This window comes from Micromys minutus (genome assembly GCF_963924665.1).
Source record: "Micromys minutus genome assembly, chromosome: 32".
In the NCBI taxonomy this organism is placed as follows: Eukaryota; Metazoa; Chordata; class Mammalia; order Rodentia; family Muridae; genus Micromys; species Micromys minutus.
Genome location: NC_137967.1, coordinates 3267249 through 3294750, shown reverse-complemented (window position 1 = coordinate 3294750; position 27502 = coordinate 3267249). Strand labels below are relative to the sequence as shown.

General features: G+C 45.9%; 1 protein-coding gene and 1 pseudogene across 2 annotated transcripts in view; both read right to left on the bottom strand.

Moving 5' to 3' along the window:
• The window catches only part of UEVLD (UEV and lactate/malate dehyrogenase domains), a 30769-nt gene extending 6932 nt beyond the window's left edge, over positions 1 to 23837 (bottom strand). Inside the window, exons 1-9 of the mRNA XM_080908263.1 lie at positions 23752 to 23837; positions 21199 to 21283; positions 20669 to 20734; positions 16625 to 16788; positions 14020 to 14155; positions 11748 to 11866; positions 10431 to 10533; positions 7353 to 7523; positions 5360 to 5533 (exon numbers count right to left, since the gene is read on the bottom strand). Coding sequence (XP_080764389.1) covers positions 5360 to 5533; positions 7353 to 7523; positions 10431 to 10533; positions 11748 to 11866; positions 14020 to 14155; positions 16625 to 16788; positions 20669 to 20734; positions 21199 to 21283; positions 23752 to 23793 — 1060 coding nt within the window. The 5' untranslated portion in view covers positions 23794 to 23837. The remainder of the gene's footprint in view (positions 1 to 5359; positions 5534 to 7352; positions 7524 to 10430; positions 10534 to 11747; positions 11867 to 14019; positions 14156 to 16624; positions 16789 to 20668; positions 20735 to 21198; positions 21284 to 23751) is intronic.
• LOC308414065 (oocyte-specific homeobox protein 5-like) overlaps positions 23796 to 27502 on the bottom strand; it is a 9289-nt pseudogene continuing 5582 nt past the window's right edge. The window contains exons 5-7 of the transcript in view: positions 27319 to 27353; positions 26279 to 26347; positions 23796 to 24046 (exon numbers count right to left, since the gene is read on the bottom strand). The product of the transcript in view is annotated as an oocyte-specific homeobox protein 5-like (transcript). The remainder of the gene's footprint in view (positions 24047 to 26278; positions 26348 to 27318; positions 27354 to 27502) is intronic.

Below are 27502 nucleotides of genomic sequence, written 5' to 3'. Positions count from 1 at the left end.
CAAGGGACCTGATGGTTCTAAGGTTCGTCACCCTTCACAACCGTTACTTTCCTGTTGGTGACACTATTTTCCATGTTGGGACAAGAAAGCTTTTAAGCCGCTGTCTCCTAGAACTGTGGTCCCTACAGTCGACTTGTGGCTCCTTAGCTGTCCTCACTCATCACAACAGGCCTACACAAAGGTCAGTCTGCCGTTTCCTCAGGGGCGGCAGGAACAGGCTTCCAAACGGCACGAGCACTTGACATCTGTTCTGCACACTGACTGATAGAAGACTAACTTGGTGACCTACTTTGGGATGCAATTTCTGCAGCTGCAAGAGAAGCAGCAACATCTTGCAGGGCGCCCACATCCTCTAACCACAGTGTTCATAAGACAATCGAAAACTCTGGTTCAGCACAAACCAGCTGCGAATCGTGGTGGGACCTAAAATCTTCCTTCTGCACACGCCACGCACGAGCTCTGCCGAGTCCAGAGCCGCATCAGAACATTAGTGCCGAGTTTTAATAGTGACCTAAAGCTGCAGCGCCTGATGCCATCCCGGCACCTATGACATGTTCGTGTCATTTTGTTCTGGGGCAGGCACAGCAGAAAACGCACAAGAAGCCATCTTATGTCTAAGATTCGCATACTCTAAACTGCATTTCAAAAACAACACGAAAGAGACCATGTGGCGCCTGACAAGACCAGGACACCCCCGTTCCTCAATGTGACTGTGCCACAGGGGCCACTCGCTCCTCTGCGCCCTTCCCAATATAGTCTCTATTCTGGCGCCGAGGACACGGAAGCTGATGTGCAGTCACCGCACACACCATTCGAGATCGTGTTTGTCAACAGAGAGAAAAGGCGAAGAAACACGGGAAAGTTTCAAGGTTTTTATAAGGATGGGACTAAACCCAGGGCCTTGCTCATTCTGGGCAGGTGCTCTACCACCACACTCAACTCCCTGTCGTCTCCACCTCCAAAACAAACAACAACCACAACCCTTTTATGAAAGTGAAAACAAGCACACACCCAAGAACTGCTCTGTGAAAAATATAAATGCATAGAGAAGGCTAAGAAATTTTCTATTATTTATTTTTGCTGGGGTTTTGCTGGGGTTGTTTGTTTGCTTGTTTTGAGACAGGGTCTCACTGTATACTACTGGCTGGCCTGGAACTACTTTTATAGACCAGGCTGGCCCTTGTACCCCCAGGATCCCCCTGTTTCTGCTTCCTGAGTACTGGGATGAAAGGTGGATACCACCAAACCAAGCCCAAAAAATTTTAAAAATGTTCTACTTAGATGGGTTATATAGAAATTACTTACTTAAGGTTTCAGTTATACTATATTAGCAATAATTAAAAACTGGGACATTTGCTAACTGAAATACAGACCTTGAAAGAAATTAATAAAAATAGCAAGGTGGACATAAAAAGATTGGCCAAGGAGATAAAATAATCAGAAATTATGAACATGCTGCCACTATGTAGTTAAGACAGGACAGATTGGTAAATAGGCATCTCATATTCTCTTTTACACTTAATTTTGTTTTTTAGGTTTTTAAGAAGAATTATTTATTTCACGTATGTGGGCACACTGTCACTGGCTTCAGACCTCTGGAAGTGCTCTTAACTGCTGAGCCAACTCTCCAGCCCATTTTTTAGATTTACTTACTCTATGAATGTTGCTGATATCCATGTATACAAACAGTGCCCAAAGACACCAGAAAAGAACATCAGAGCCCCTGGAACTAGTTTCCGGCAGTGGTGAGCCACTATGTACAGCTGAGAATCAGGCCCGAGTCCTCTACAAGAGCGACAGGTGCTCTTAACCCCGCAACACCTCTCCAGCCCGCTGGGTCTCTCCTCCATAGCAGCGTCCTAACTTAGAAGAGAAAATGTTCAGAGTGTTCAAATCTCCTCCAGTTTCTGCTTTACTGCCCAGCACCTTACAGTCCTAATGTAGAACCAACCTTGCTTAGGACATTCAAAACAGTAAACTCGATCATCTTCACCTGTTCCGACCCTCATAGACAGGCCCAAGAATTTTTATGAAAAAAAAAAAAAAAGCCCAACGGGGACAAGGATTATAGTTCCGTCTGCAGAGTGCTGGCTTAGCACGTATGAAGGCCTGACCTCAACCACAGCACTGGGTGATTATAATTACATAATAGATGTAATTATATGATATACACCGGCAATCCCAGCACTGGGGGGGGGGGTAGAGAAGGAGGATCAGAAGTTCAAAGGTCATTCTCAGCTACATAGCGAGTTTAATGCTACCCTAGGTATATGAGACCCTGACTGATAAAAATGAGCAAAGTTAAAATCCTGCCTTCAGAATTGCTCTTTCCTGTTATGTACAACTCCAAACCTGTGGCCCAGCCCCCAGACTGCTCAAGTACTAGTGCCATGATCTTTGCTTTATATATGATTTCAATTCCACAATAGTAGCTCAGAGGCTGGAGAGATGGCTCAGCGGTTCAGAGCACTGACTGCTCTTCCAGAGGTCCTGAGTTCTATTCCCAGAAACCACATGGTGGCTCACAACCATCCGTGATGGGATCTGATACCCTCTTCTGAGGACAGCTGTAGTGTACTCATATAAATGAAATAAAAGGATTTTTTAAAAAAAGTAGCTCTTAAGCAAATGTTCTGCTAAAGTGATACAGAATAAGTGATTAATTTTTGGTTACAACAAGGTGGTGTGAGGGTCGTCTTGTGAAACAGAGGCATGCAAATGGCATGGTGATGACACAACAGACATGAGGGTGATACGGTGTGCTGATGCTTGTAACACATGCATAAACTTACCGAGTGTGCAGTGCTTTCTAGAGGCAAGCAGGAACTAGCTAAGTGAATGGGTGGTCATGAAAAGGAAGCAGCAGATGCAATGAGAGTGCATGAACCACTGCATGTGACCATCTGGCTAGTGCGGAACACCTGGCAGAACACTTGGCAGAACACCTGGCAGAACACCTGGCAGAATACCTGGCAGAACACCTGGCAGAACACTTGGCAGAACACCTGGCAGAATGGCAGCTGAAGCTGAGGAAGGAAGCAGGAAATAGAGCCTAAAGGTCTTATTTGCCCTGGGACTCCTCCCTAGGCTGTGGCTACCATTTGTCTTTGAGGAACTTGGAGAGGAGAATTTTACTTAGACACTTCTACTCTTACAACCGCTTTCCAGACCTAACACTACTTCACTTCAAGTTGTTCCATGTCTCTTTTTGCTAATTCATATTTATCACCATCTTGTAAATCTTAGATCAACAATTCACTGTTTACTCTGTGCCAGGCATGGCATACTGTTTTCAGAGACACTGACTGCAAGAGAAAGCACATCTTAGCATTAGTTAGGGCTGCTCCCGTTGGGTCTATCACCCTCAGCGGCTCACTCATCCTCACAGGGCTCAGTGGGAGGTGTCACATATCTTTGATCCCAGCACCCAGGAGGTAGAGACAGGGGGACCTTTGATTTTGAGGCCAGCCTGGTCTATAGAGTGAGTTCCAGGACAGTCAGGGCTACATAAAACAAACAAAAACCTATCTCAAAAACCCAAAACAGAAACAAAATAAAACAATAAAAAATGAAACAGAAAAGAAACCTGAGGCTGGAGAATGGCTTTCATGGTGCAGAGCACTGACTGCTCTTCCAGAGAACCTGGGACCAATTCCCGGCACCCACACGACATCTCAGAACTGTCTGTAACTCCAGTTCCAGGGGATCTGACACCCTCATACAGATATACATGTAGGTAAACTGCCAATGCACATAATAAATACATCTTTAAAAGAAAATTCTTTTTCCCAGGATATCTGTAAAATTAAGTGATACCTGTCTGAGAAGTACTTCATAAAGATGATAATTACTAAAAATCAATTCCGTCACATCACTATCATGTTGTCACTTTCGTAGAAATTATTAGTAGTTTGGTGTCTAACAAGCAGTCAGCAGAGAGCCTCTGATCCATTTCTGCCTTTAGGGCCAGGCAATGAAACCAAGCCGCGCGTGCGTGCGTGCGTGCGTGCGTGCGTGCGTGCGTGCATCCTGCTGTAAGGCAAGTGGAGAGTACAAAGCCAGGGGTGTAGCTCTGTGGTTAGAGTTGGCCGTCAAGCACAGGGTCCTGGGCTGGATCTCAGCCCAGTAAAAGGACGAAAAGCCGTCTGTGCTTTTGATGTATACACACATCCATGTCAAATATCGCAACGCCGGACTTAAGTAATCCCAGTTTGCACCCTAGATCCTTCTGTTTCTGTTTCCGTGCTGAGAACAAGTCAGAAGAACCATGGGTTTACTGCCTACTGGGAGCAAATTACGTGCCTCCACTGGGATGTTTTCACTATTTCCTTCTCCCAACGTCTAGTTCAGTGACGGCCTTTACCATCATTTGGGGTGCTACAGTTTCTTTTTCCTATTGGTTTCAACCTACCTTGAATGCATGTGTACATGTCTAAACACCAAAATAATAGTTAATCAAATAGCATCCTGTATATCTTGTTAGCCAAAATATCTGATATCTCTCTAAAACACTGGTTCTCAGCCTTCCTAATGCTGCATCCCTTGAATACAGCTCCTCATGTTATTTAACAGTAATTTTGCTACTGTTCTGAACGGTCAGGTGAGTATCTGCTATGCAGGATACATATCTGCTTCACGGTCCCCAAAAGGGTCGGGACCCACAGGTTGAGAACGGCGGCTCTAAAGTACAGCAGAGACTGTGTTTCCGCCTTTCACAGTGCAGGGCACTGTACAGACCTGTTCTTGTGACGTGAATGCAGGGACTCCATGACAGCCAGCTACCACGCAGCGGCTTGGCTGTAGGAGAGACACAGAAGGTGTAGAGGAAGGCACCTCAGATCCAGAAAGCTTTCTTCTGGGATAGGAGAGGGTTTGGCTTTATTTCCACCCAGGGAGCTGAAGTGATGGCCTTCTGAGGGGAGACAAGCAGCTGTTGAAAATTCTTTCAGGAAAAACACGCAGGAGGCATGCGGTTAGGAAGTGGGGCTGAGCTTAGGCAAAGCAGAGTTGGGTGAGAGAACAGTTGGAGTTTTATATGCTTGCGTGTTTACGTGGAAAGGAAAACATTTAAATCTAGACTCTAAAATTCAACTAAGATTTAAAACCTGGCTGGTCTTGTTTTAAACTTAAACTAAAAAACAAACAAAAAAAGAACTCCCCAAAACCCCAAATATATGAGCATGACAGGAGCTGGGGTTTGTAGCTCAGTGATAGCACACCTAACACACTTGGGGCCCTGGGTTTAGCAACCCTGAGGTTGCTAGGGAGCAATACAAACACACACACACACACACACACACACACACACACACACACACACACACACAGTTGGCAGCATCATTAGTAAGGATGTACTTACCTTTGTTTTCTCCCTGTTCACCAACAACCCACACTTCTTTGCCTGAAGTCTGTGCCTTCAGGACCTGGGAGATAATGTACTGTAGCCGCTGTGAGTCCAGATTGCAGCCAATCCCAATCACTCTTGTCGCAGGAAATGTGCTCAGTTTCCATGTCACAAAGCTCATGATTTCCACTACGTGTTACAAAGTCACAATTTCAGGATAAAAAGAATGTAGCTGGGCAGTGGTAGCACATAGCTTTAAACTCAGCATGCAGGATGCAGAGGCAGAGGGATCCCTGTGAGTTTGAGGCCAGCCTGGTCTACAGAGTGAGTTCCAGGACACAGGGTTACACAGAGAAACCCTGTCTCAAACCAACAAACAACCACAAAAAGCTTCTAGCATAGCTCACATGGAAAGGATCATCTCACTAGTGAAGTGTGTCAATGCGTCTCCAGAGTCTTTGGAGGTCTTTTTTTTAAAGAGGTCTTAAATGCGCCGAATCATCGACACTCTCTGAGGCAGGGTCTTGTTCTACAGTCTATCTGGCTTGAACTCCCATCTTCCTGCCTCTGCTCCCGAGGACTGGGATCACAGGAGTGTGCCACCATGCTGGCCGTATGCTTGTAAGGTGTACTGAAAACATGAACCAAGCTAAAGTACCACACTCAGGACCAATCAGCTTAAAGGTTAGGGTTAGTACTTTCTACTTACCCAGAAACGTTCTAACATTTCACCGCTTGCCTTTCAACTCTGAACCTGGTTTTTCCTACAGTCTACCCTGAGGACACGTTTGTGGTCCTGATTGATCATTCTGTAAGTGTTCAATACATTTTCATCATATCTGAGACTGGTGTCCTAGTGGTCAGTGCACAGCTCAGCCCACGTCCCAACAGAAAGCAGGAGAAAATAATTCCGTTTCAGTGAAGCACTATTCTTTGTGTGTGCGCGTACCTGCAGGGTTTAGAACCCAGGCCTCGTGAACGTCAGGCGAGCGTTCTACCTCCAAGCCATATCCCCGGCCCAATAGTTTCATTTCATGATACATTTCTTGTATGTTTTAGGCTTAAATCAATCAAAATATCGATTCATATGCTATTATGTTTTACACCACCTTAAGAGAAAACCCCACAACTCCCCTTTCCTTTACATGCCAAAAGGATTTAAAGAGGTCGATGTCTCTGAAAATCATAAATGAGGGCTGGAGAGATGGCTCAGTGGTTAGAGCACTGACTGCTCTTCCAGAGGTCCTGAGTTCAATTCCCAGCAACCACATGGTGGCTCACAACCATCTGTCATGGGATTCGGTGCCCTTGTCTGGTGTGTCTGGAGACAGCTATAGTGTAATCCTATACATAAAATAAATGAACCTTTAAAAAAAAAAAAGAAAGAAAATCATAAATAAAACACGTAACTGTGGAACATTTTCAAACACTGAGTGAGCCCAAACCACCTAGTCTGCAGAAACATCTCTCTTAAGTGAAGCAATCTACCAAACATAAACTGTTAAAGGCGCACAGTGTGGGTGAGATGGTAAGGTGGGTAAAGGTCGCTGCCATCAAATCTGACAATCTGGGTTCAACCTACAACACACAGCAAAGGAGGGCTGCCTTCTGACCGCCACACAGTGTGTGTGTGTACACATGCAAACACATATACACACACACACAAAAGTAAAAACTGTCTTTGCATGTATGATATGCTTCTTAATATCCTCATAACACCTGAGACTTAGATATCTCACACATAAATATCACTGCATGAGTCTCTTGGAGGGTTTAACCATTTTCTCACTTCAGGAGGTATGGCTAACAACTGGAAAATAACAGCGCATTTCATGAGAGCTGTGAACTGCAGCTGATGTAACGTCAGTCATTCTAAGAGCAGGCTACTGAATATCCCCTTATGGGCCTCAGTGATTTGGCTTTTGTTTGGTCGCTAGTTTTTAAGTCAGCAATGGCAATCATGCAGATGGTCTGGACCATCATTTGAATTTAAAATGAAGCGTTTTACCTGGTTGAGAGGCAACAAGAAAGACAGCATGTTGACTATAATGTCCCAGAGCAGGGACAAGAGCTCTGAACAAGTCCACGTTACTTTGTACTGCGAGCAGGTAGGATTCAGAACCACCCAAAGAGTTGGCTGTGAAGATCACCACCTTGGAATGAGCAGAGGCAGACAAATCTAATGAACAAAAAGAAACAGTCTGAGTTCGAGACGGTCTACACTAAGACTAGTGCACGGTAAAACACGTCTCTGTTCTATCAACAGAAAACAGGCACACATGTCTCTAGTACATGGTAAAACACGTCTCTGTTCTATCAACAGAAAACAGGCACACATGTCTCTAGTACATGGTAAAACACGTCTCTGTTCTATCAACAGAAAACAGGCACACATGTCCCTAGTACATGGTAAAACGCGTCTCTGTTCTATCAACAGAAAACAGGCACACATGTCCCTAGTACATGGTAAAACGCGTCTCTGTTCTATGAACAGAAAACAGACACACATGTCCCTAGTACACGGTAAAAGGCATCTCTGTTCTATCAACAGAGAACGTAGCTGTCACTCAGAGTGCTCAGGGGTAACAGCACGTATGCTCGGCCAAGCACGATGGCACATAGCTGTGACCCAGCACTTGGGAGGACGAGGCAGAGTGGCTCCACGCTGGAGGCCAGCCTGGGATACAGGACAAAATAGGCAGGAAATAGAGCCAGTGCCAATACAGAGACTACTTTTCTATGTAGTTCACAATAGGAAAAGCAAACCAGCAGCCACTGGCTTCTGGACTGTGAGCATGGGAGCCCCAGGATTCTCTGATACGATGGGGGAGAATGGAGGAGGAGAGCTGAGCAACGAAGTCAAGTGACCTGGACTAGTCACTAGACGGCTGCTTTCGGAGTCTAACTGACTAACCCCCGGGGAAAGCTGAAATCTGGTCCCTGGAGAGGCTGACGAGCATCAGAGACCAATGACCGGTTTAATCTACAACACTACACCAGCTTCAGCCTGCCGTGCCAGAGTCCTCGCCCTCACAGGTAATTCTGAGCCCCTGCTCGGCTGAAGTACAGACCGCACGCTTCCTCCAAAGATTCTGTTCTTTCAGTTAGTAAGTTATTTCACCGTTGCCACTGGCTGATGTGACACACAGGGAAAAAAAACAGTTTCCTTACATCCTAAATGGCCTCACTTTCTCTACGGCTGGGCGCGAAAGAGCCTCTCCTACAGGGATCTGAAGAGTTAAAAAGTCCCTTGAGAACTCATGGCTCGGAATGACAGGCACAAGAGAATATCCAGCTCCCCAAGGGACCTCCTCAACATTAAAGGACCATTAGAGCAGCTACTGCGCTCTCTTGGAAGATGAGCTGACTGTCTCTCCAGGGCTCCGAATGCTTCCTGAACTGTGACTATTTTTAGGACAGACTGGCAAGTCAATTCTTCTGACCACCATGAGTACTGTCAAGGAACAGAAGAAACCCAGGGGGTGACCAAAGACACTCACTTCACCGCGCCATGTGTAAGTCAGTCTTATCTATAAACTGGGAGAGACGTTTAGGAAAAGATGTCCAGCCATCTGTTCTTATTATTTTGATTTGGAAAATGTATTTTTAATCTAGGCAGGGTGGCATACAGCTTTAATCCTAGCACTTGGGAGGCAGATCTCTCTGAGTGTGAGGGCAGCCTGCTCTACAGAGTGAGTTCTAGGATAGCCAGGGCTATACAAAAAATCCTATGACAAAAAATTATACACACATACACACATAATTGTATGCATCTGGGTATGTATGCCGTGTGTGGGTACCTGTGGAGGCTAGAAAAGGCTGTTGGAACCCCTGGAGCTGGAGTTACAGGCAGTTGTGAGGTGTACAATATGGGTGCTGGGAAACAAACTCAGGTCCTCCGTGGGAACAGGCGCTTAGCCACTGAGCTATCTCACCAGGCTTGCTTGGTGTTTTTACAGTCATGAATTCCTGGTAAAGTATTTTTAAACCTGCATTCCCAAATATAGTCTTTATGTAGATGAATATATCTGTACTAATACAATGTTACATGTCCTATGAAGGAATGCTCTTTTTTGAAGATTTATTTATTTTATGTATATGAATATACTGTTGCTCTCTTCAGACACACCAGAGGAGGACATCAGATTCCATCACAGATGGTTGTGAGCCACCATGTGGTTGCTGGGAATTGAACTCAGGACCTCTGGAAGAGCAGCCAGTGCTCTTAACCACTGAGCCATCTCTCCAGCCTGAAGTGATGCGTTTTTAAAAGGCTTGCCCTCAGTGGAGGTGTCTACCATCACCACTGCTTGGGAGAGCATCAGGCGAGCAGGAAGGCTGCTTGAGCTGTGGAGTTCAGGGGCAGCCAGGAAACAGCAAAATGAGGCGTATGTACACAAAAACAATGGGAGAGATAAAAGAACCTTTTTTCTTTTTCTTATTTAACCTGCAAATGTCAGATTATAATATGGCCAAGCTAAGATGCAAACCGAATCTGCCTAACTGGCTGTAACTGGCTTAAGACTTTGGATAGATCAACTGGTCTATTTCAATGTCTTTGCTTGCAACATGCAAAAAAAAGAACTTTGAATAGATCCTACATGACACTTTTCAGCCTTAGAGTTCTCGGAACTGAGCTGGAGAGACTGCTCAGTGAAGAAAGGCTTCTGTCCCTAAACCTTACAACTTGAGCCTAATGCCCTAGGCCCCACGAGGAATGAGGAGAGAACCAACTCTCAAAGGTACACACACCATGGCATGTGTGCCCCCTAACTGAAGCAAAAATATAATTTAAAAAATTCTAGGACTGCAGAGATGGCTTAGCAGTTAAGAGCCCTGACTGCTCTTTCAAAGGTCCTGAGTTCAATTCCCAGCAACCACAGGGTGGCTCACAACCATCTGTGATGGGATCTAATGTCTGAAGACAGCTACAGTGTACTCATACATATAAAATAAATAAATCTTTAAAACAAAAAAACAAACAAAAATTTTCTAGGACCCAATTCCCAGTTCCACAAACAATCTAAGACCCAGCTACTAGAGCACTATAGACTACTGCAACCATCTTTAAACAGAACAATCAAACCTTTGCTGATCTCTACATTAGGCAGGTTGAAGATGTCAAGGTCCATCGTCCCTTGGTTAGTCCCGTCTGAGAGGTCTAAGAGGAGCAGCTTGTCTGCAATGCCCTGTGTGGAAAGATTAGAACAAGAACGGCACTCACCGACACAGCACTGTGCTCATGAGAAAGACTAAGGGAGGGCTCCTGAACCACGTAAGGAAAGGTAACACAACAGCAGTAAGGGAGGTGTGCACGTGTGAAGCTGTTACGTGAGCGACACTGCCTTTGAGTCCTGACTACTGAACACCAGGACCTAACATGGCTTCTTCAGATGGAATAAATGACGTGGGGCATGAGTTTAAGTTTTTACTTCAGTTCCAGTGTTGTTGCTGTGGCATTCTTCCTCCTCCTCCTTCCTGCCTTCCTTTTTTTTTTTTTAATTGTTTCTCTGAGACATGGTTTCTTTGGGTCACAGCTACGGCTGACCTGGAATTCACTTTCTAGACCTGGCTGGCCTTGAACTCAGAGATCTGCCTCCCAGGACTGAGGGGTGTGCCACTGCTGCCCAGCTCAATCTGATAATTTCTATAGAAAAACATAAAACATTTTAGAAATTTAAAGACTAGTAAGTTACACAACCCACCAATCTCATTTAGGGAAGTCATCCTACAAACGTACTGGCACCACACTGTGGAGACCCCACCCCTTATTCACTATGAACAAGTCGGGAAGCAATGCAATGCGGGGCTTTGGAAGAGGGGCTTCAGCTATACCGACTGCCACTGAGTCATTCGCGAGCGCTGATCACTGGGCTGCGGTAAAACGGAGCAGCCTAGGTCATTTCTGTCTGTCTTAGATGCTTAGAGCTGGGTGTGGCTGTAAAGTCTGCAACCTCAGCACTCCGGAGGCTGAAAGGAAGAGGGTTTGGGGGCAGGTTGGGCTCCACAGCAAAGCCCTGTCTCTTTGGCTGAGTGGTTGAGGATCTAGACTGTATGCCCCCATCCCCAGAAACTAGTGTCAGTGCCAGATGAGCATGGCAGCCCACCCGTAACTGTGGCCTCGGAAGCCAGAGCTAGAGGATCCCAGAGTAACATAGTGTCCAGCTCTGCGATCGATTGACAGAGCCTGCCTCAGGGAAGAAAGTGGAAGAACAACTGAAGATACTTCCTGACTTCTAACTTCAGGCTTCCATGTGCACAAGCACGCGGGTGCACACAGACACACGATGTGTGCTAAGACATGCCAAAAATGCATGCACACATACATGAAAAATGGAAAAAGAAAAAAAACGTAAAGTCTAATGAACGTATAAACACACTCAGAGCCACTATGTCTACATACCTTTGCTGAAAGTGCCAACGTGCAAGCAATACCCAAATCTCCACTTCCAACCACAGTGATCTTATTGGGGATTTTACTCTCATGATTTGTCCAGCCCCTTGAATTTATGTCTGAGACACCTACAAAAAAAAAAAAAAAGATTATCCTAAGAATTAAAAATAATATTAAAAAATCTCTTTAGTATTTTATAAGCTTGGTAGGTGGCATACATCTATAATCCCAGCACTCAACAAGTTGAGGCAGAAGGATTGCAAGTTTAAGGCTAGCCTGGACCACACATCCCCCTCCCTGAAAAAAACAAAACAACAAAAAAACCTTTCTAGCATCTTCTTAAAAATAAAAAGAACGTCAAAACTCTCATACAGTTTTTAGTTTTATTTTGTTCTGAGATAGATTTCCTGTGCAGCCCTGGCTGTCTTGGAGCTCCCTCCATAGACCCCCTGCCTCTGTGTCCCCCCGAAGCACCAGATTAAAGGTGCGTGCCACCTCTGACCAACAATCCTATTTTAAAAACTTTTGCTGCACTAACGAAGGCAGGAACGGGAGCCTAAAGCCAAGCATAACTGCTCACGCCTGTGACCGCAGCCGTCAGGGTATTGGGGTGGCACCTGGGTTTTACAGTGACACCTACTCTTAGGGGTGGGGCGTGTAGAGGAAATATCTGGGCATTTCTGTGCACACCTGTAATCCCAACAACAGGGAGGTGAAGGCAGAAAGGTCAGGAGGTCAAGGTGATCTTCAGCCATGTAGAATTTGAGGGGAGCTAGTTACCTGAGATCCTGTCTCAAGCTAATACACTGCACCCTCCCCTAAGAAAAGCAGGGGTGCTATATTGAATGCCGTTTTACACAGAGGATCTCCTTTTTAAGGATGGTATTATAAATATTTAAAGGCTTTTATCTGAGCTACAGAAACGGCTTAGTAGTTAAGAGCATCTGGGTTTAATTCCCAGCACCCTCATGGTAGTTCACAACTACCTGATCCTTCAGTTCCAGAGATCCAATACCCTCCTCTGGCCATGACAGACACCAGGTAGTGACATACATGCAGGCAAACACTCATGCACACAGAATAAAACAATACTTTCTAAAAAAACAACCCCTGCGTAACCAGGAAGTAAACGCAGAAGCTAGCTAAGAGGAGGGAGAGGGTAGGTTAAGGGTAGGAGGGACTTAACAGAAGAGTGCAAGGTGAACAAGAAAGAAACACACTGTGGACATGTTGAAGATGTCCTACTGAAAGCCACTACTGTACATTATGTTATATGCTAGTAAAAGCCGAGGAAGGGGCTGGAGAGATGGCTCAGTGGCTAAGAGCACTGACTGCTCTTCCAGAGGTCATAAGTTCAATCCCCAGCAACCACATGGTGGCTCACAACCATCTATAATGAGATCTGATGCCATCTTCTGTGTCTGAAGACAGCTGCAGTGTACTCATATATAATAAATAACTCTTAAAAAAAAAAAAAGCCGAGGAAGACACACATCCCTCTGATCTCAATATTCACAAGAATTGCACTGAAATGTTCTAGGCATGAGTAACTGGCTCTAACCCTAATAAGGAACTCAGACTTATACACCTCGGGTCCCATACACTGCATAAGCCAAAAATAACTACAGAAACAGGTAATGATAAAGTTACATGCTAATTGATTTATAAGGGGCTTTGAACAAAGCAAGAACTATTTAATCTGATTACATAAGAGTAACATTTTTTTAAAATGTATATTTATTTATACGAGTATACTGTCCCTGTCTTCATACACACCAGAAGAGGACACCAGATCCCATTACAGATGGTTGTGAGCCACCATGTGGTTGCTGGGAATTGAACTCGGGACCTCCAAAAGAGCAGTCAGTACTCTTGTCCGCTGAGCCATCTCTCCAGCCCGAGAGTAACATTTTTATATTTTAACAAACTTTAGGGCTGGAGAGATGGCTCAGCGGTTGAGAGCACTGACTGCTCTTCCAGAGATCCTGAGTTCAAATCCCAGCAACCACATGGTGGCTCACAACCATCTGCAATGGAATCCAATGCCCTCTTCTGGTGTGTCTGAAGACAGCTACTCAAATAAATAAATCTTTAAAAAACAAACAAACTTTAATTGGAATTACATAAAAATACCTTATAACTGATGTAGAGGAATACTAAACAAGAAATATATATTACTTATTCATAAGATTATGTATTGATTGGGTTAGCAAAGGGTAGAGAATATTAGTGAGAAACTCTAACTCCTTAACTCCTAGCTGGTGTCGCTGACAATACAAACCTTCAGTGAGTTTTGCGATATAGGCCAGCAAGTCCGCCTGCTGCGCTTCACTGGACGACGGCACAGAATAGAGAGGAAGTTCCTCCTGAAACTTGGCGATCATTTCCTTAATTAATCCAACAATGACAGACTTGGGCTGGAGAATGCATGCAAAGGGAGAAGTTACCCAACTGTATTTTCTACAGAGCACTGGCTTTATCCTGTCATTGGTCAAGGTAATCTGTGAATGGTGCACAGCTGAAAACCAACACACACAGCCTCCCCAGACTCGCCACCGAGAGCCTGGTCTTCATCTTCACTACTCCCACTGCATGTTCTCTTTCTCCGTCCGTGCTGGGAACCAAATCCACAGCCTTGTGCACGCAGGCAGGCACTTAACACCAAGATACACCACCAGCCCTTACAATAATAAAGACAGCACTTAACACCAAGATACACCACCAGCCCTTACCAATAATAAAGGCAGCACACGTGCTGTATGTAAAGGCAGCACACCTTCTGTATGTAAAGACAGCACACCTTCTGTATGTAAAGACAACCAAGTTTTGTATGCAAAGACAGCACATGCTTTGTATGTAAAGACAGCACATGCTTTGTATATAAAGACAGCACGTTTTGTATGTCTTGTGCTTTGTAGCCCAGGATAAGAATTTGGTGTGTAGCTTAGGCTGGCTCAAACCTTTAATTATGGTACCTCAGCCTCCTTGTTACTAGAATTCAAGTGTTAACCACATTTGATACATTTTAAGTTTTTATAATAGATTTCCGTAGACTTCATGGCAGCAATAGTTAAATACACTGTTTTTTTACTTTACACATTTATGATTTAATCTTTTCTTCAAACACAGGTTGTCAAAGGTGAAATATATTCAGTATTTCCCATTGTTCTAAACCACCATACAAAATGTCTTTAACTCTTACTATTCTTTTCAGAAATGCAGTCAAATTGTAGCATACAGTAATAGCTTCTCTAGAGATCTGGAGGAAACGTTCCACAGATCTACACAATACAGGAAGAAAAATGCTAAACCAACACCTTTCTAATGTAGAAAAATAGAATAAACACACTTTGTAGCAGAATATACAGGTTTCAGACTTTGTATTTTGAAGTCATTTCAGGCTAATAGAGAAGATACAAATATAGCACATATATGCCATCCAGGTTGGTAACATTCTACCTTTGTGTCATTTTCTAGAGCATGTCAAAATAAACTGGAGACAGGAGTCCTCTATCCCCAAACTCTGTGTACTTCCTTACAAAACAAAGGGCTGAGGAGATGGCTCAGCAGCTAAGGGTGTTTCTGCCAAGCCTGACCAGCTGAGTTTGAACCCTGGAACTTACATGAAAGGAGAGAACCAGCTTCCACAGTTGTCCTCTGACTTCTGCACCCATGCCATGTCACATATGTGCACACACAAACACCCGCAATAAATAAATAGAAGTTACAAAAGTTTAAAGTAGACTGGAGAGATGGCTCAGTGGTTAAGAGCACTGACTGCTCTTCCAGAGGTCCTGAGTTCAAATCCCAGCAACCACATGGTGGCTCAAACCATCTGTAATGGAATCTGATGCCCTCTTCTGGTGTGTCTGAAGACGGCGACAGTGTGCTCATATACATTAAATGAATAAATAAATCTTTTAAAAACTTTTTTAAAGTAACTGAATGCTAGGATGAATGCTGAGAAGTACAGTTCTTGTCTGGCATGAACAAGACCAAAGGTTCAATCCTTTGTATTGCAAAACCAAAACCAAAGCCTGGAGTACAGAACCAGAACCACAGCTGGAGGGAGGCAGACGGTCCCAGTCCAAGGCCTGCTTGAGCCACAGAGCAAGCCAAGGCCAACAAGGACAAAACTCAGTAGTGAAATGTTTGCTTGCCAAGCATGACTGGGGCCCTAGATCACAGTGTCCCTACACACACACACACACACACACACACACACACACACACACACACACACACACACACTACAGTCAGTTAAACAAAGCACATTATAGATTAATAGAGTATTATCATCTATATATAGCATGAGAATCATTAGTACACAGGAACTAGGAAATAGAGTTCCAGTACTTTGCTAATAGCCTTTTTGTAACTCTTCAAGTGCTAAATGATAATAAAACAAGGAACAGCAGCAGCTGGTTCCCAGACCTGGAGAAGGCAGCTGTGCAGGCTGATGTTATCAGGGTTCTGGGATGTCAAAGATTCAAGAAAGCTCAATTTCAAACTATCTCTAAATCACATGAAGACTGTAACTGAAAGATCGCTGAGGCGTGGTGGCGTATGCCTCTAATCCAGCACTTGGGACGCAGAAGCAACAGATCTCTGCGAGTCTGAGGTCAGCCTGGTCTCAATGGTAAGTTCCAGGTCACAAACGGCCTACATGGTAAGAAAGACTCTGACCCAACAACCAGACAATGTGTGTGCATGAGTATGTTCACGCCTGCATGGGTGTGCATCTGTGAGTGTGCACTACGTGAGTGAGATGGGGGAAGAAGGAGGGAGGGAAGATGCAGTGTTTACTTGTATCACCAAGATCAAAGACAAAGACAAATATTCAGAAAAATGAAATAAAACCCAAAGAAAATCCAAGTTGATCTTACATGGCTCCAGTTTTGGAGGTAGGGCAGGTATATTCTGCCTTTGGCATCCACATGTTTCCCAACTGAGATTTCCATGTTTGCAGTTGGCTTCAAGAAGCAAATGGGTGGAGCAAAAGGGTGGGAATCCAAAATCCAGAAGCGAACAGGTATGTTGTATGTCTTACCTATTGGAGAGAAAGATCATGACACCTACACACCGTATGCATCATGCAGCGAGGCGACATTTGGGAGACAGCTAGGCATGGCGGGAAAAGCTCATCAGTCTGCCCAATGCTGCCGAGGGGCAGGACTGTGAGTTTGAAGGCAGTCTAGACAGGGCCAAGGGCTGGAATGAAAGGAAGAAGAAAGGTACCGAGCTTGAGTGTAAAGGATGGAGGTAAACCAGCCTGCTTCTCGTTCGCTCTCCACAGCACCAGCACAGCAGCGAAACCATGACAACAGACAGCTTAGAGGCTGTGCTGGGCCGTTCGCGTGCGGCACAGGGTCTTCTCTGTGTGGTTTGTGTTCCGAGCAGAGATGCCGTAGCTTCTTCTCCACTCTTCCATCTATTCTACCGTGAAGGTATTTCCTTACCCAGCCTGCTTTTCTACTCCGGTGTAAATTTCTACTGTGTCTTCTCTCTTCCCTGTGTCCCCAACACCAGGGATTGTGCCTATGATACAAGCTGCTAAATAAGTCTGTCAAATAAATCAGCATGGACAAACACTGGGCTTAGAGGGGAAGGTTAAGTCACCTTCTCTTAGTGACACTTACATTTTAGTGTATGTCAGAATGACCTAAAGAAACTGAAAACCATGCCGATTCCTGGAACCTAGTTAGAAGGGGATAGGGACAAAATGCTCTGCATTTTGAACAATACCTCCCCACCCCCCACCAAAGTGAGAGTGGGGTAGGGCAGCCTGAACACTCCCCTGTCCCCCCCCATACTCATCTTATAGAAACACTATCCTTTGGAATGGTTCAATGATCTTTTCAGGAAAAAAAAAAGCAGGCTTATAACATTCAAAGCTGAGTCAACAGGTCCAACCAAGCAGATCTTGATGTGAGGCCCCGGGATTGGTCAGTCTCAAACACTGCGATTATGTCAGACTGGGACCTGATCAAGCCGACCTCAACGAGAACCATGAAGGAAGGGCAGCTGTCCTTCTACACCAATGGCGGCTGCTGCCCTCAGGTGCAGAGGGCTTGAAAACTGACATTTTCATATGCAGACTTGTTCTTCGTAGTCTCTGAGTCAAATGATGCCAGTGGATGGTTAGCACTTGTTGCTCCTGGCAGGAGTCTGGCTCTTGTCTGCCTGCATGCGGCCTCATTGTCACTTGGCACTCCTGTCTGGCAGGTAGCTTGTCTGAGGCTTTGCTTTAGATCATTAACCCTCCACCACAAAACAAACCATTTGGGAGGACAGGAGGGATAGGAAGGAACCTGACCGCAGGCCCTTCTGATTTTAATCCTGTACGTCACGCCTTGCTTGCCAGGAAGCCCAAAGCTAAATGAAATGTAATTAAAAGGAAACTGTCTAGACATTTAAAAATCAATTTTAACTGTTCTATCCTTACTCCTGCTCAACATCTAGCAGTCAGTGTCTTACATCTTACACTGTATTAAAAACATTCCACTCCGCACCGGATATGCACTTCTATTCATTCTTACAAGTCATTTGAGCTCCTTCTGCCTAATCCTTTCCTCTATAAACTCTGTCTATCTATAAATACTGTCCTAATTTCACAGGCGGTTGGGATGAGAACCATGCAGGGCATGGCAACACTATGAATCGTACTTTTAAATCCACTTGGGAACAGGTCAGATGTAAACAAACAGTTCCCTTCCTCACTGTGGTCCTCTCCTCTCTATGGAAACCGTCTTCCTACTGACTTTCCTCACCCTGCTTCCTCCCCCAGCACAGCACCCAGCAGCGACTGCACAGGTTATAAGCATGTAAAGCATCCTGGCCATTCCCCTCAGAGACTGATGCAACCCAACAGGGTCCAGACAGCACTTCTCCAAAGCTGCCACACTAGCACGTTACAGACACGGTAAAACCTGGCAACCAGCCTCTCTCAGAACACCTGCTGTGCAGTGTTTCCCTACATATTCCCTACATGTTTACAGTGTGGGTCTGGGCGCAACCCTATCTGTTGGCCCTATGATTACACAATGATGTGATCACAGACCGTACGATGACCAAGTACACAGATACACCATCGCATTCCTCCAGAAGGTAGTAACAGCTCAGTGGTGCAAGGCAGGAGCAGGGGCTTCTTACTTGGAGCCCTGGGTTTGAGTTCCAGTACTGGGGTGGACAGAGTATTGTAACCAGCATGGCTATTTCCAGGAAGACTTGGCACAGGGTCAATGGCCTAACTACACATCTGTTCAAAAGGCAGAGGATCAGTGGCCCAGAGGATGTTTAGGGTTGAACCCCAGCTTTGTGAGGGGTACTACAATACCCAGAAACCGAAATGCTAATAGGTAGTGATTATTAACACGATAAAATTGAAATCAGCAAAGTAATAAGAATGAATCTCTTGCCTCAAAATGAACTACCCGACTCAGCTTCCTACCCCCTCTTCTCTTTACTCATTCCCTTCTGTTTCTGCTTAACATCCACCCAGGCAAAGCACAGGCTACAAGTAACGACCCATAGGTGTTCAGTGAAGTTCTGTCAGACGGCAAACGGACAGAGGTCCTGGCGGGACGGAAGTAAGCAAAGCGAACACAGATGAGTCCTGCCTGGAAGTTAAGGCTTTCATGTCCAACCATGGGCAGAAAAAGGCCTCAGCACATGTCTTAAGGGGAGAGACAGGAGGCTCAGCTTGCTTAGAAATTAACATAAGGAAAGGCCAGGTATTTGGAGATGTCTTTCAAAATCCTACTGCCCCACACTGACCCCTTTCTTAAGAGGGTTTCTGCCCCATTTAATTTGATTTCTGAAAGGCCTCTTCAAAGTGTATCTCCTCCAAATGCCTACTGGGTTCATTTACTCCAGTGCCTTCTGGTCAGTAGCAGTAGGCTCACTGGAGCCACACCCCCTGAGAATAGCTAGTTAGTATCAGTCACTCTGCACTGCACATCGGTGTTTCACTTGAGACAGAGTCTTAGTAACTCAGGTTGCCCTTCAACTCCCCTGCCTCAAGTCCAGGATTATAAATGTACTCCTTCCATGCACAGCCAGAACAAACGTTTAATGGTGGAACTGTGGGCACCGCTTCAGAGAAGTCTTTTGGAAAGAGAGCTTTGCTGGTGTTTTTCAGATGACATGGTTTAAACCGTCTTCTACTACACCAAAGACCATGCTGCTGAACAATCAGCAGGGAACAGTTAGGAAACGGTTAATTATTATCTTTTTCCTTCCTTCTGAGTAAATCCTCACTGTCTCAACCTGCCCCTCAACTCTAAGATGTCTAGTAATGCACTGGGGCTCTGGTCATGTGACCAGGCAGAGAGTCAGTCTCACCTACAGAACAGGTACAGTGTGGCGTCACCGAGGAGGGACGAGGACAGACACAGACAGACAGGAACACACAGGACCCTGGCCCTGTTACTGAGAGCAAGGCTGTCTCTCCCCAGAGCGTGTCTCTGTCTCTCAATGCTCTCTTCTGTCCTCACAACCCGCCCCCCTCGCGGGCACCATCTGACAAGCTGCTAAATGGAATTAAAATTAATCTAGGCTTCCCTTGACATCTACAGGATCCTGCCAGATCTAGTAACGTCCTGAGCAGGCCTCAGGTATAAATGTGTAAAAACACTTTCAGAGCGGTGCACCACCAAGGAATTAAGTTCTTATTAAATGGGCTGGAGAGATGGCTCAGAGGTTAAGAGGACAGACTGCTCTTCCAGAGGTCCTGAGTTCAAATCCTGGCAACTACATGGTGGCTCACAACCATCTGTAATGGGATCTGATGCCCTCTTCTGGTGTGTCTGAAGACAGCGACAGTGTGCTCGCATACATGAACTAAATAAACAAATCTTTAAAAACAAAGTTCTTATTAAGTGGGCTGTTCCTGTAGAGAAGTCCCACGCTCCCTCAGCCCCCATACCTACCCTGATACATCACAGGAATCGTGCCGGTGAAATTCAGCAGGTCCTTTTGGGAAGTGTCTTTGAAAACTGGAAGACAAAGTCCAAAATGTCAGTCAGAAGTAGAGACTAGCAGTCAGAGCGCGTGACAGCTCTGCACACAGAGACATGTCAAAGTAAACTGGTAAAAAAAGGAAGCAAAGAATACAAAACTTTGACACTCAAGTCCAAATCTGATGCCCACTTTTTTAGACACGTAACTTGCCAGGCACGATGTCCTACACCTGTAACCCGAGCACCTGAGGGGTACAGGCAGAAGGAATGCCGTGAGTTCAAGGCCAGCTTATGCTCTAGAATGACTACCAGACCAGCAAAGGGGTGCCTGCCTGTAACCCCAACACTGAGATAGAGGGTGAGGATCACAAGTTCAAGGCTGTCCCTAGCTACGCTGAAAGTTCTGAGATTAAAAAAAAAAAAAAAGAATTGGAAGCTCTTTAGGCCAGATAATTAATAATCCAAATCAAGCAGCAAGGACTAGAGGACACTATTCATACCGTAGGTGTCCATGGAATATCGGAAGTGCGGGAAAGACGCGTTCACGTTCTTCAGCTCTTCTACGGTCAGATCCCTGAACTTGTACTGAAACGAGAGCAATGGCAGCCAGAGAATGAAGACAGCTGTGGCCAAGACTAAACATCTGTTTGTGCCAGGCGGCAGGGCAGGGCCCCCGGCCTTACACTACAGTGCTACCTGCAGGCCGCCCTCCAGGGGCCATCTTCCCGTCCCGGCTCCGCCCCCTAGATGCTAGGAACGCAGGCATGCGTCACCACGTTTGTTTTTTTCCCCCCTTGATTTCATCGTTGAGACCATAGTGCCAAGGAGTAAGGAGAGTTTACGACTGTTCGGTTTTATAAAGTAAAATGAAATCCAGAGAAGCCAAGCAATTTGCTGTGTCGGATACCAAGGAAAGTATTAAACTCCAAGCTTATCACCAAGACCTGGAGCCTTGATCGGTTAAATCTAAATGCCTCCAAATACCCCGGGACGCCTATGGGACACCACAGAATGAACCACTCAGGATCCACTTGTCTTTAATTACATTTTAATGTACTTATTTAACGCAGGTATATACGTGTGGAGGGCAGAGGGCACCCGCAGGAGTTGGCTCTTTCCTCCCAACCTCAGGGGTTCATGACTCAAACTCAAGGGTGTCTGGCAATCCTGTCAGCCCCTTTCTCCCTGAATGCCTCTTTCCCTAGAGACAACCTGACGTTCCTGTCCGCCCTCCAGGTACCTTGGATTTTACAGGGAAAATAAATACAAGCAAGAGCTTGCTGCAAGCAGGTGAACTGCCTTTTCCTGTCTTCCTTTGTGGCCTTGTGGGAGCCATCTTGGAAGTTCTCTCAACTTATTTTCTTACCTACAAAGAGAAATCCTACGGTGAGGATTAACTGAAAGGAGGTAAGAGGGCTGGAGAGATGGCTCAGTGGTTAAGAGCACTGACTGCTCTTCCAGAGGTCCTGAGTTCAACTCCCAGCAACCACATGGTGACTCCCAACCATCTGCAATGGGATCTGATATCCTCTTCTGGTGAGTCTGAAGACAGCTACAGTGTGCTCATAATAAATAAATAAATAAATTTAAAAAAAAGAAAGGAGTTAAGATTATCAGCATCCTGGAAATGGGATAAAACTACTTGGAAGTAAGTTCAGAGAGATACAAAAAGGATGCTGAAATCCTAACTGTTGAACAAAATAAACTGGAGAGGATTGTTGTTGTGGGGTTTTTATTTTTTTCCTTTTTTCAAGACAGGGTTTCTCTGTGTAGCCCAAGCTGACCTAAACTCACTTCATGGCCCAGACTGGCATCAAACTTAGAGATTTGCCTGTCTCTACCTCCCAAGTGCTGGGATTAAGGGCCTGGCTTGGAAAACTGTTTTATTTATTTTATTTTTTTAAAGATTTATTTATTATATGAGCACACTGTAGCTGTCTTCAGATGCACCAGAAGAAGATATCTCATTACAGATGGTTGTGAGCCACCACGTGGTTGCTGGGAATTGAACTCTGGACCTTTGGAAGAGCAGTCAGTGCTCTTAACCACTGAGCCATCTCTTCAGCCCGGAAACATAATTTTTAAAAGAAAAAAAAGGCTCTGTGATTAACAGCACTTGCCACTCTTCCAGAGGATTTTTCTTTGTCGCTCTTTTTACTTTTGATTTTTGAGACAAGGTCTCATTTAGGTAACCCTGGCTGTCCAGAAATTTTACTATGTAGATCAGGCTGGCCTCTAACTCACAGAGAACTACCTGTTTCTGTCTCCTGAGCGCCTGGACTAAAGCCGAGTGCCACCGCATCGCATCGGGCTTCTTTTTTCTCTTCCTTTTTTTTTTTTTTTTTTTAAAACAAATGAAAAGTCTTACAACCAAACCTCAACCAGCCTACACCTGTAGTTGTCAGCTAAACCACCAGAATCAACTTGGGAGTTCTTAAAACTCTTAGAAGTGTAAAAACTCTCCCAACCAAGACACACACTCACACACACGCCCAAGAATTTCAGCACAGAGTCATCTTTCAGGGCTCTTCCAGGGCAATCTGAACGGCCAGGGTCACTTAACCACTAGAGGACCCTTGACCGCCGGGGGCGGGAGTCAGGAATGCAGAGCATACGGCCTGGGGGTGGGGTGGGGTGAGGCGAGAGGGTGGAAGAAACTCTCCACCTTTCCACAGTAAAGCTCTGTGCCGAGATTTCCCACGGTGAGCACCTACACTGTGACCACAACCCTAGATGAGTGGACCACAGAACAAGGCCACGGAGTACGAGTCACAAACGCCCCAGGAGGCAGCACCGTGGAGAATGGCTCCCACAATGGGATAACCCGGATTTCTCAAAGCAGACAGTCACTCGCAGGAACTGATTATTCGTTTAGGGGTAGGGGGCACCAGCCTGTGACCCAGCACCGGGAGGCTGAAGCAGGAGGATTGCCGCCACTTCCAGGTCAGCCTGGGTAACAGTATGAGTGGGTGTGTCGGGACAACGAAACGATTTTGGGGGAAAGGTTTGGGGGGAGTGCGCTGGGTCCCGTCCGGCCCCCCACCTGCCTGCACCTTGCCCAGCAGCCGCCTCACGCCCTCACAGTCAAACTCCATGGTCAGCAGGGAACGCGCTGCTCCACCGCGGTCTGGGCTCTGGGACGCGCTGGGAACGGAGGCCGCCGAGGCCCAAACATCCGCATAGGACGGTCCACGCCCCTTGCAGTAGGCGGAGCTCGAGTCCGGCCCCGCCCCGCCCTTTCCAGTCCCAGCACCCGGGAGGATTCCGCGTCTACCTTCGCCCCAAACCGGAGATCACAGCAGCTCTGAGCTCCGGCGACTGCAGGGCCGTACGAGGGGGGAAGTTTAGCTAGGAAGAACCAATGAACATACAGATGAATTCAACACAAAATGGGGGGAGGGGGTAATCAAAGCCAGAAAGTGTTGCTGGATTTCGATGTTCAAAATCAGAGTTTTGCCGGGCGACGGTGGCGCACATTTTTAATCCCAGCATTCGGGAGACAGGGTCAGGCGGATCTCTGCCAGCCTGGTCTACAAAGTGAGTTCCAGGACAGCCAGGGCTACACAGACAGTTTTCAACTGTCTTGGAAACTCTCTCTCTCTCTCTCCCTCTCTCTCTCCCTCTCTCTCTCCCTCCCTCCCTCCCTCCCTCCCTCCCTCCCTCCCTCCCTCTCTCTCTCTCTCTCTCTCTCTCTCTCATTTAATTGTAAAATGTTAATGTGTAAGGTGGACAGGTGGCTTCCCTGTTAAGAGCAGATGCTGCCCTTTGCACAGGAACAAGGTTCAATTCCCAGGCCCCACATAGCAGCTCAATACTACGAGTGACTCAGCTTTAGGGGATCTGATGCTCTCCTCTTCCTCCCTCCTCGGACACCAGGCATTCCTGTGGCACACACATAGGTAAAATAAGCAAACGAGAGAACTTCGAGGAGCTTATTTGTTGAGGTGAAATTGTATATATTTGTTGGCATAGTTGATATTTTTAAATATTTACACATTGTGGATGGCTAAATTGAAACAATGAACATGAAGGATAGAGACTTAGTCAACCAGAAACTCTAGGGATAGTCTGAGAAATGCTTGCTTTGGATGCTGGGATGGGAGTCAGGTCCCTAGCTCTGTTGCTGACCTTTACTCCCAACAACCAGGCAGGATGTTTCAGCCAGCCTTCAAGACGATCCCCAGGAGGTAAAGTCAGGACACTGTGCTATGGGACATTCTTTATTTAGGCTCTGGTTATCTGGCTGGAGAGAGAGACGGCTCAGTGGTTAAGAGCACTGACTGCTCTTCCAGAGGTCCTGAGTTCAATTCCCAGCAACCACATGGTGGCTCAAACCATCTGTAATGGAATCTGATGCCTTCTTCTGCTACAGTGTGCTCATATACATTAAATAAAATTAGAAAAAGAAAGAAACTAGGTTTTCTGCTCTTTTCAGTGAGGGACAGCAGGACAGCTCAGGAGCTGGTGTTTGAAGTGTTTGGATTTGGGGATTTGTTTGGTTGGTAGGCTTCTATAAGGAAGAAGCAAAGACTCTTCAGTGAAGATCATATATAAAATGGGAACACTTGGGCAAAGCAGCAGGAGCAGCTGGTCTTGCCAAACAGGCCAGAAGAGGGCACCAAATCTCATTATAGATGGTTGTGAGCCACCATGTGGCTGCTGGGAATAGAACTCAGGACCTCTGGAAGAGCAGTAAGTGCTCTTAACGTCTGAGCCATCTCTCCAGCCCCCTGCCCTTTCTCTTTTATTAAACATTTTTCCCCACTGTTATCAGACTTTTTTCTCTTAACCTTTCAACCCTCTGAAGATTTTGTTTTTTCTTTGTTTACTTAATATCTGGTGCTCTCTGGCAAAAGCTAGAACTACTGGGACTTCTGCTTTGGGATGTGTCTATGACTCTTCTAAGAAAGCTTCGGACCTTTCTTTATTTCTCTGACTGATGCCTTGTTTTATCTTTGACCAAATCGGTGGGCTGTCTTATAGCGCTTTGTGACCTGCTAACAGAGACGGGTGGTAAGACTTAGTTCTCTCAAAGTCCCAGTCTGGGTGGGTCTAAGGGAAAGCCAGCCTCAATAGCTGCCTGGTTGCTGGTGGGCTCCCCCGTGGCAAAGAGCCAGTTGTGATCGGGTTAGTTTCCTTGATCACCAACTGGCCCTGCTGCAGAAAAGGGTAAAAACGACAGACTTAGGCTCAGAAGGCAGCCCCCGCCCCGGTGGCTTTGTGTCCCTGCAGCAGGTCTCCCTTCCCCCTCCTCCCCTGCTTCTGGGGGCTGCCTGTGGCAGAGCTGCTTTTCACCTAAGGGGTTAAATTAGGCGGTGCTGCCCGATGTCTGGGGAGAAAAGTTTTCCTAGTGATGACAGAAAGATTCTGTCCCCTAGTTTTAACATAGTGGAGTTGAAGACGTCTGTCCCATGTTAAACGTCTGTCCAGGAAGTTGCCCCTTAATATAGACAAAACACAAGAAAAATTCCAAGCACTCTACACTGCAACGCGCCACATTAAAAACAACCAGAAGGTGGCGCTCTTACCCCCCCTCTGTCAGAAAGGAACAAAAGTAACCAGACCGGTGACCACGCTCACCCCAGACAGACACAGCGTCCTTTGGTCCCACGTGGCCATGGTCCCCTAGCACATCTGCTTTAACCGCCTCTGGACACAAATACAGATTTAAGGTTTTCTTTTCAGAACAGAATTACAGACGTGGCAGCACTCAGTTTATGAATAGACAAAGACAGGAATTCCCATACATAAACACATGGACAGACTCACAAACTCAGACAGACATTATTGGTATTGAGACCCCCTGGGTCCAGTCCTTAAGGCCTTGGAGTTCTCGGCCAACACTCCAAAATGTTGTGCCAGGGAACGTTCGTGAATCCCCCAAAGACCACCAAGAAGCCGAATCTGATGTGATCACGTTAGGGTCTCTTATTCAAGATGGAGCGCGAAGAATGGGAGAAGGTGCCCCAGCCCAGTTTTAGGCAAGCATTTATAGAGGCGGGAAGGGGGTGTCTATCCCGGTACACATCTGATTGGGGGTCCATTATGACCTCTAACATTATGGCTGGTGCCAAACCATAAGCTTAAATTAACTTCTGTGCTCTTCCTGATTGGTGGTGGTTAGTTGGGGGTGGCTTGTAAGCTGGAGGTGCAGATTTGTTGGGGGGTAGCCTGGAAACAACTGGTGGTAGCTGCCGTCCTGTTACTTATCTTAAGTTCAACTTTCGGTCAGGTTCTCTAAGATACCTGGCCTAAAAAGATTTGGTCTCTCAGGAGGGTTTTGCCGAGTTTTTTTTTTTTTTTTTTTCTTTTCTTTTCTTTCTTAAGTTTTCATCTTTAATGAAACGACTTTGGAAAGAACACATATTCCCATGACACCAGCGCTACAGTCTTCGGAGTCACAGCAGGATACACAGAATTACATCCGTAATTTATCAACGCCAACATTTCAGGCATTAATTTCTGTTACATGGCAGACAAGATCAAGAATGCAGCCATCAAACAAAAGACCCATAGCTTCAGACGAGACAAATCCCAGGGTAGCGTGTGAGAACAGCTGCGCTTCAGTGAAGGGTTTCTGGCATAGCCAATGATAACACTGCGAAAGACTGTCCCAATACCAGCACCAGAACCAGCAACTCCACTGTGGCAGCGCCTGCACCAATGAGTTTGGCAGCAGTATCAATGCAATGTCTCTGTTGATTACACTGGTCTGAAACTACCTTCGGATCAGCTGACATGCACCATTCTGGGCCCCATTAATCACTGTAGAGCCCTCTCCAGTCCTAGTCTCTGGTCCAGATG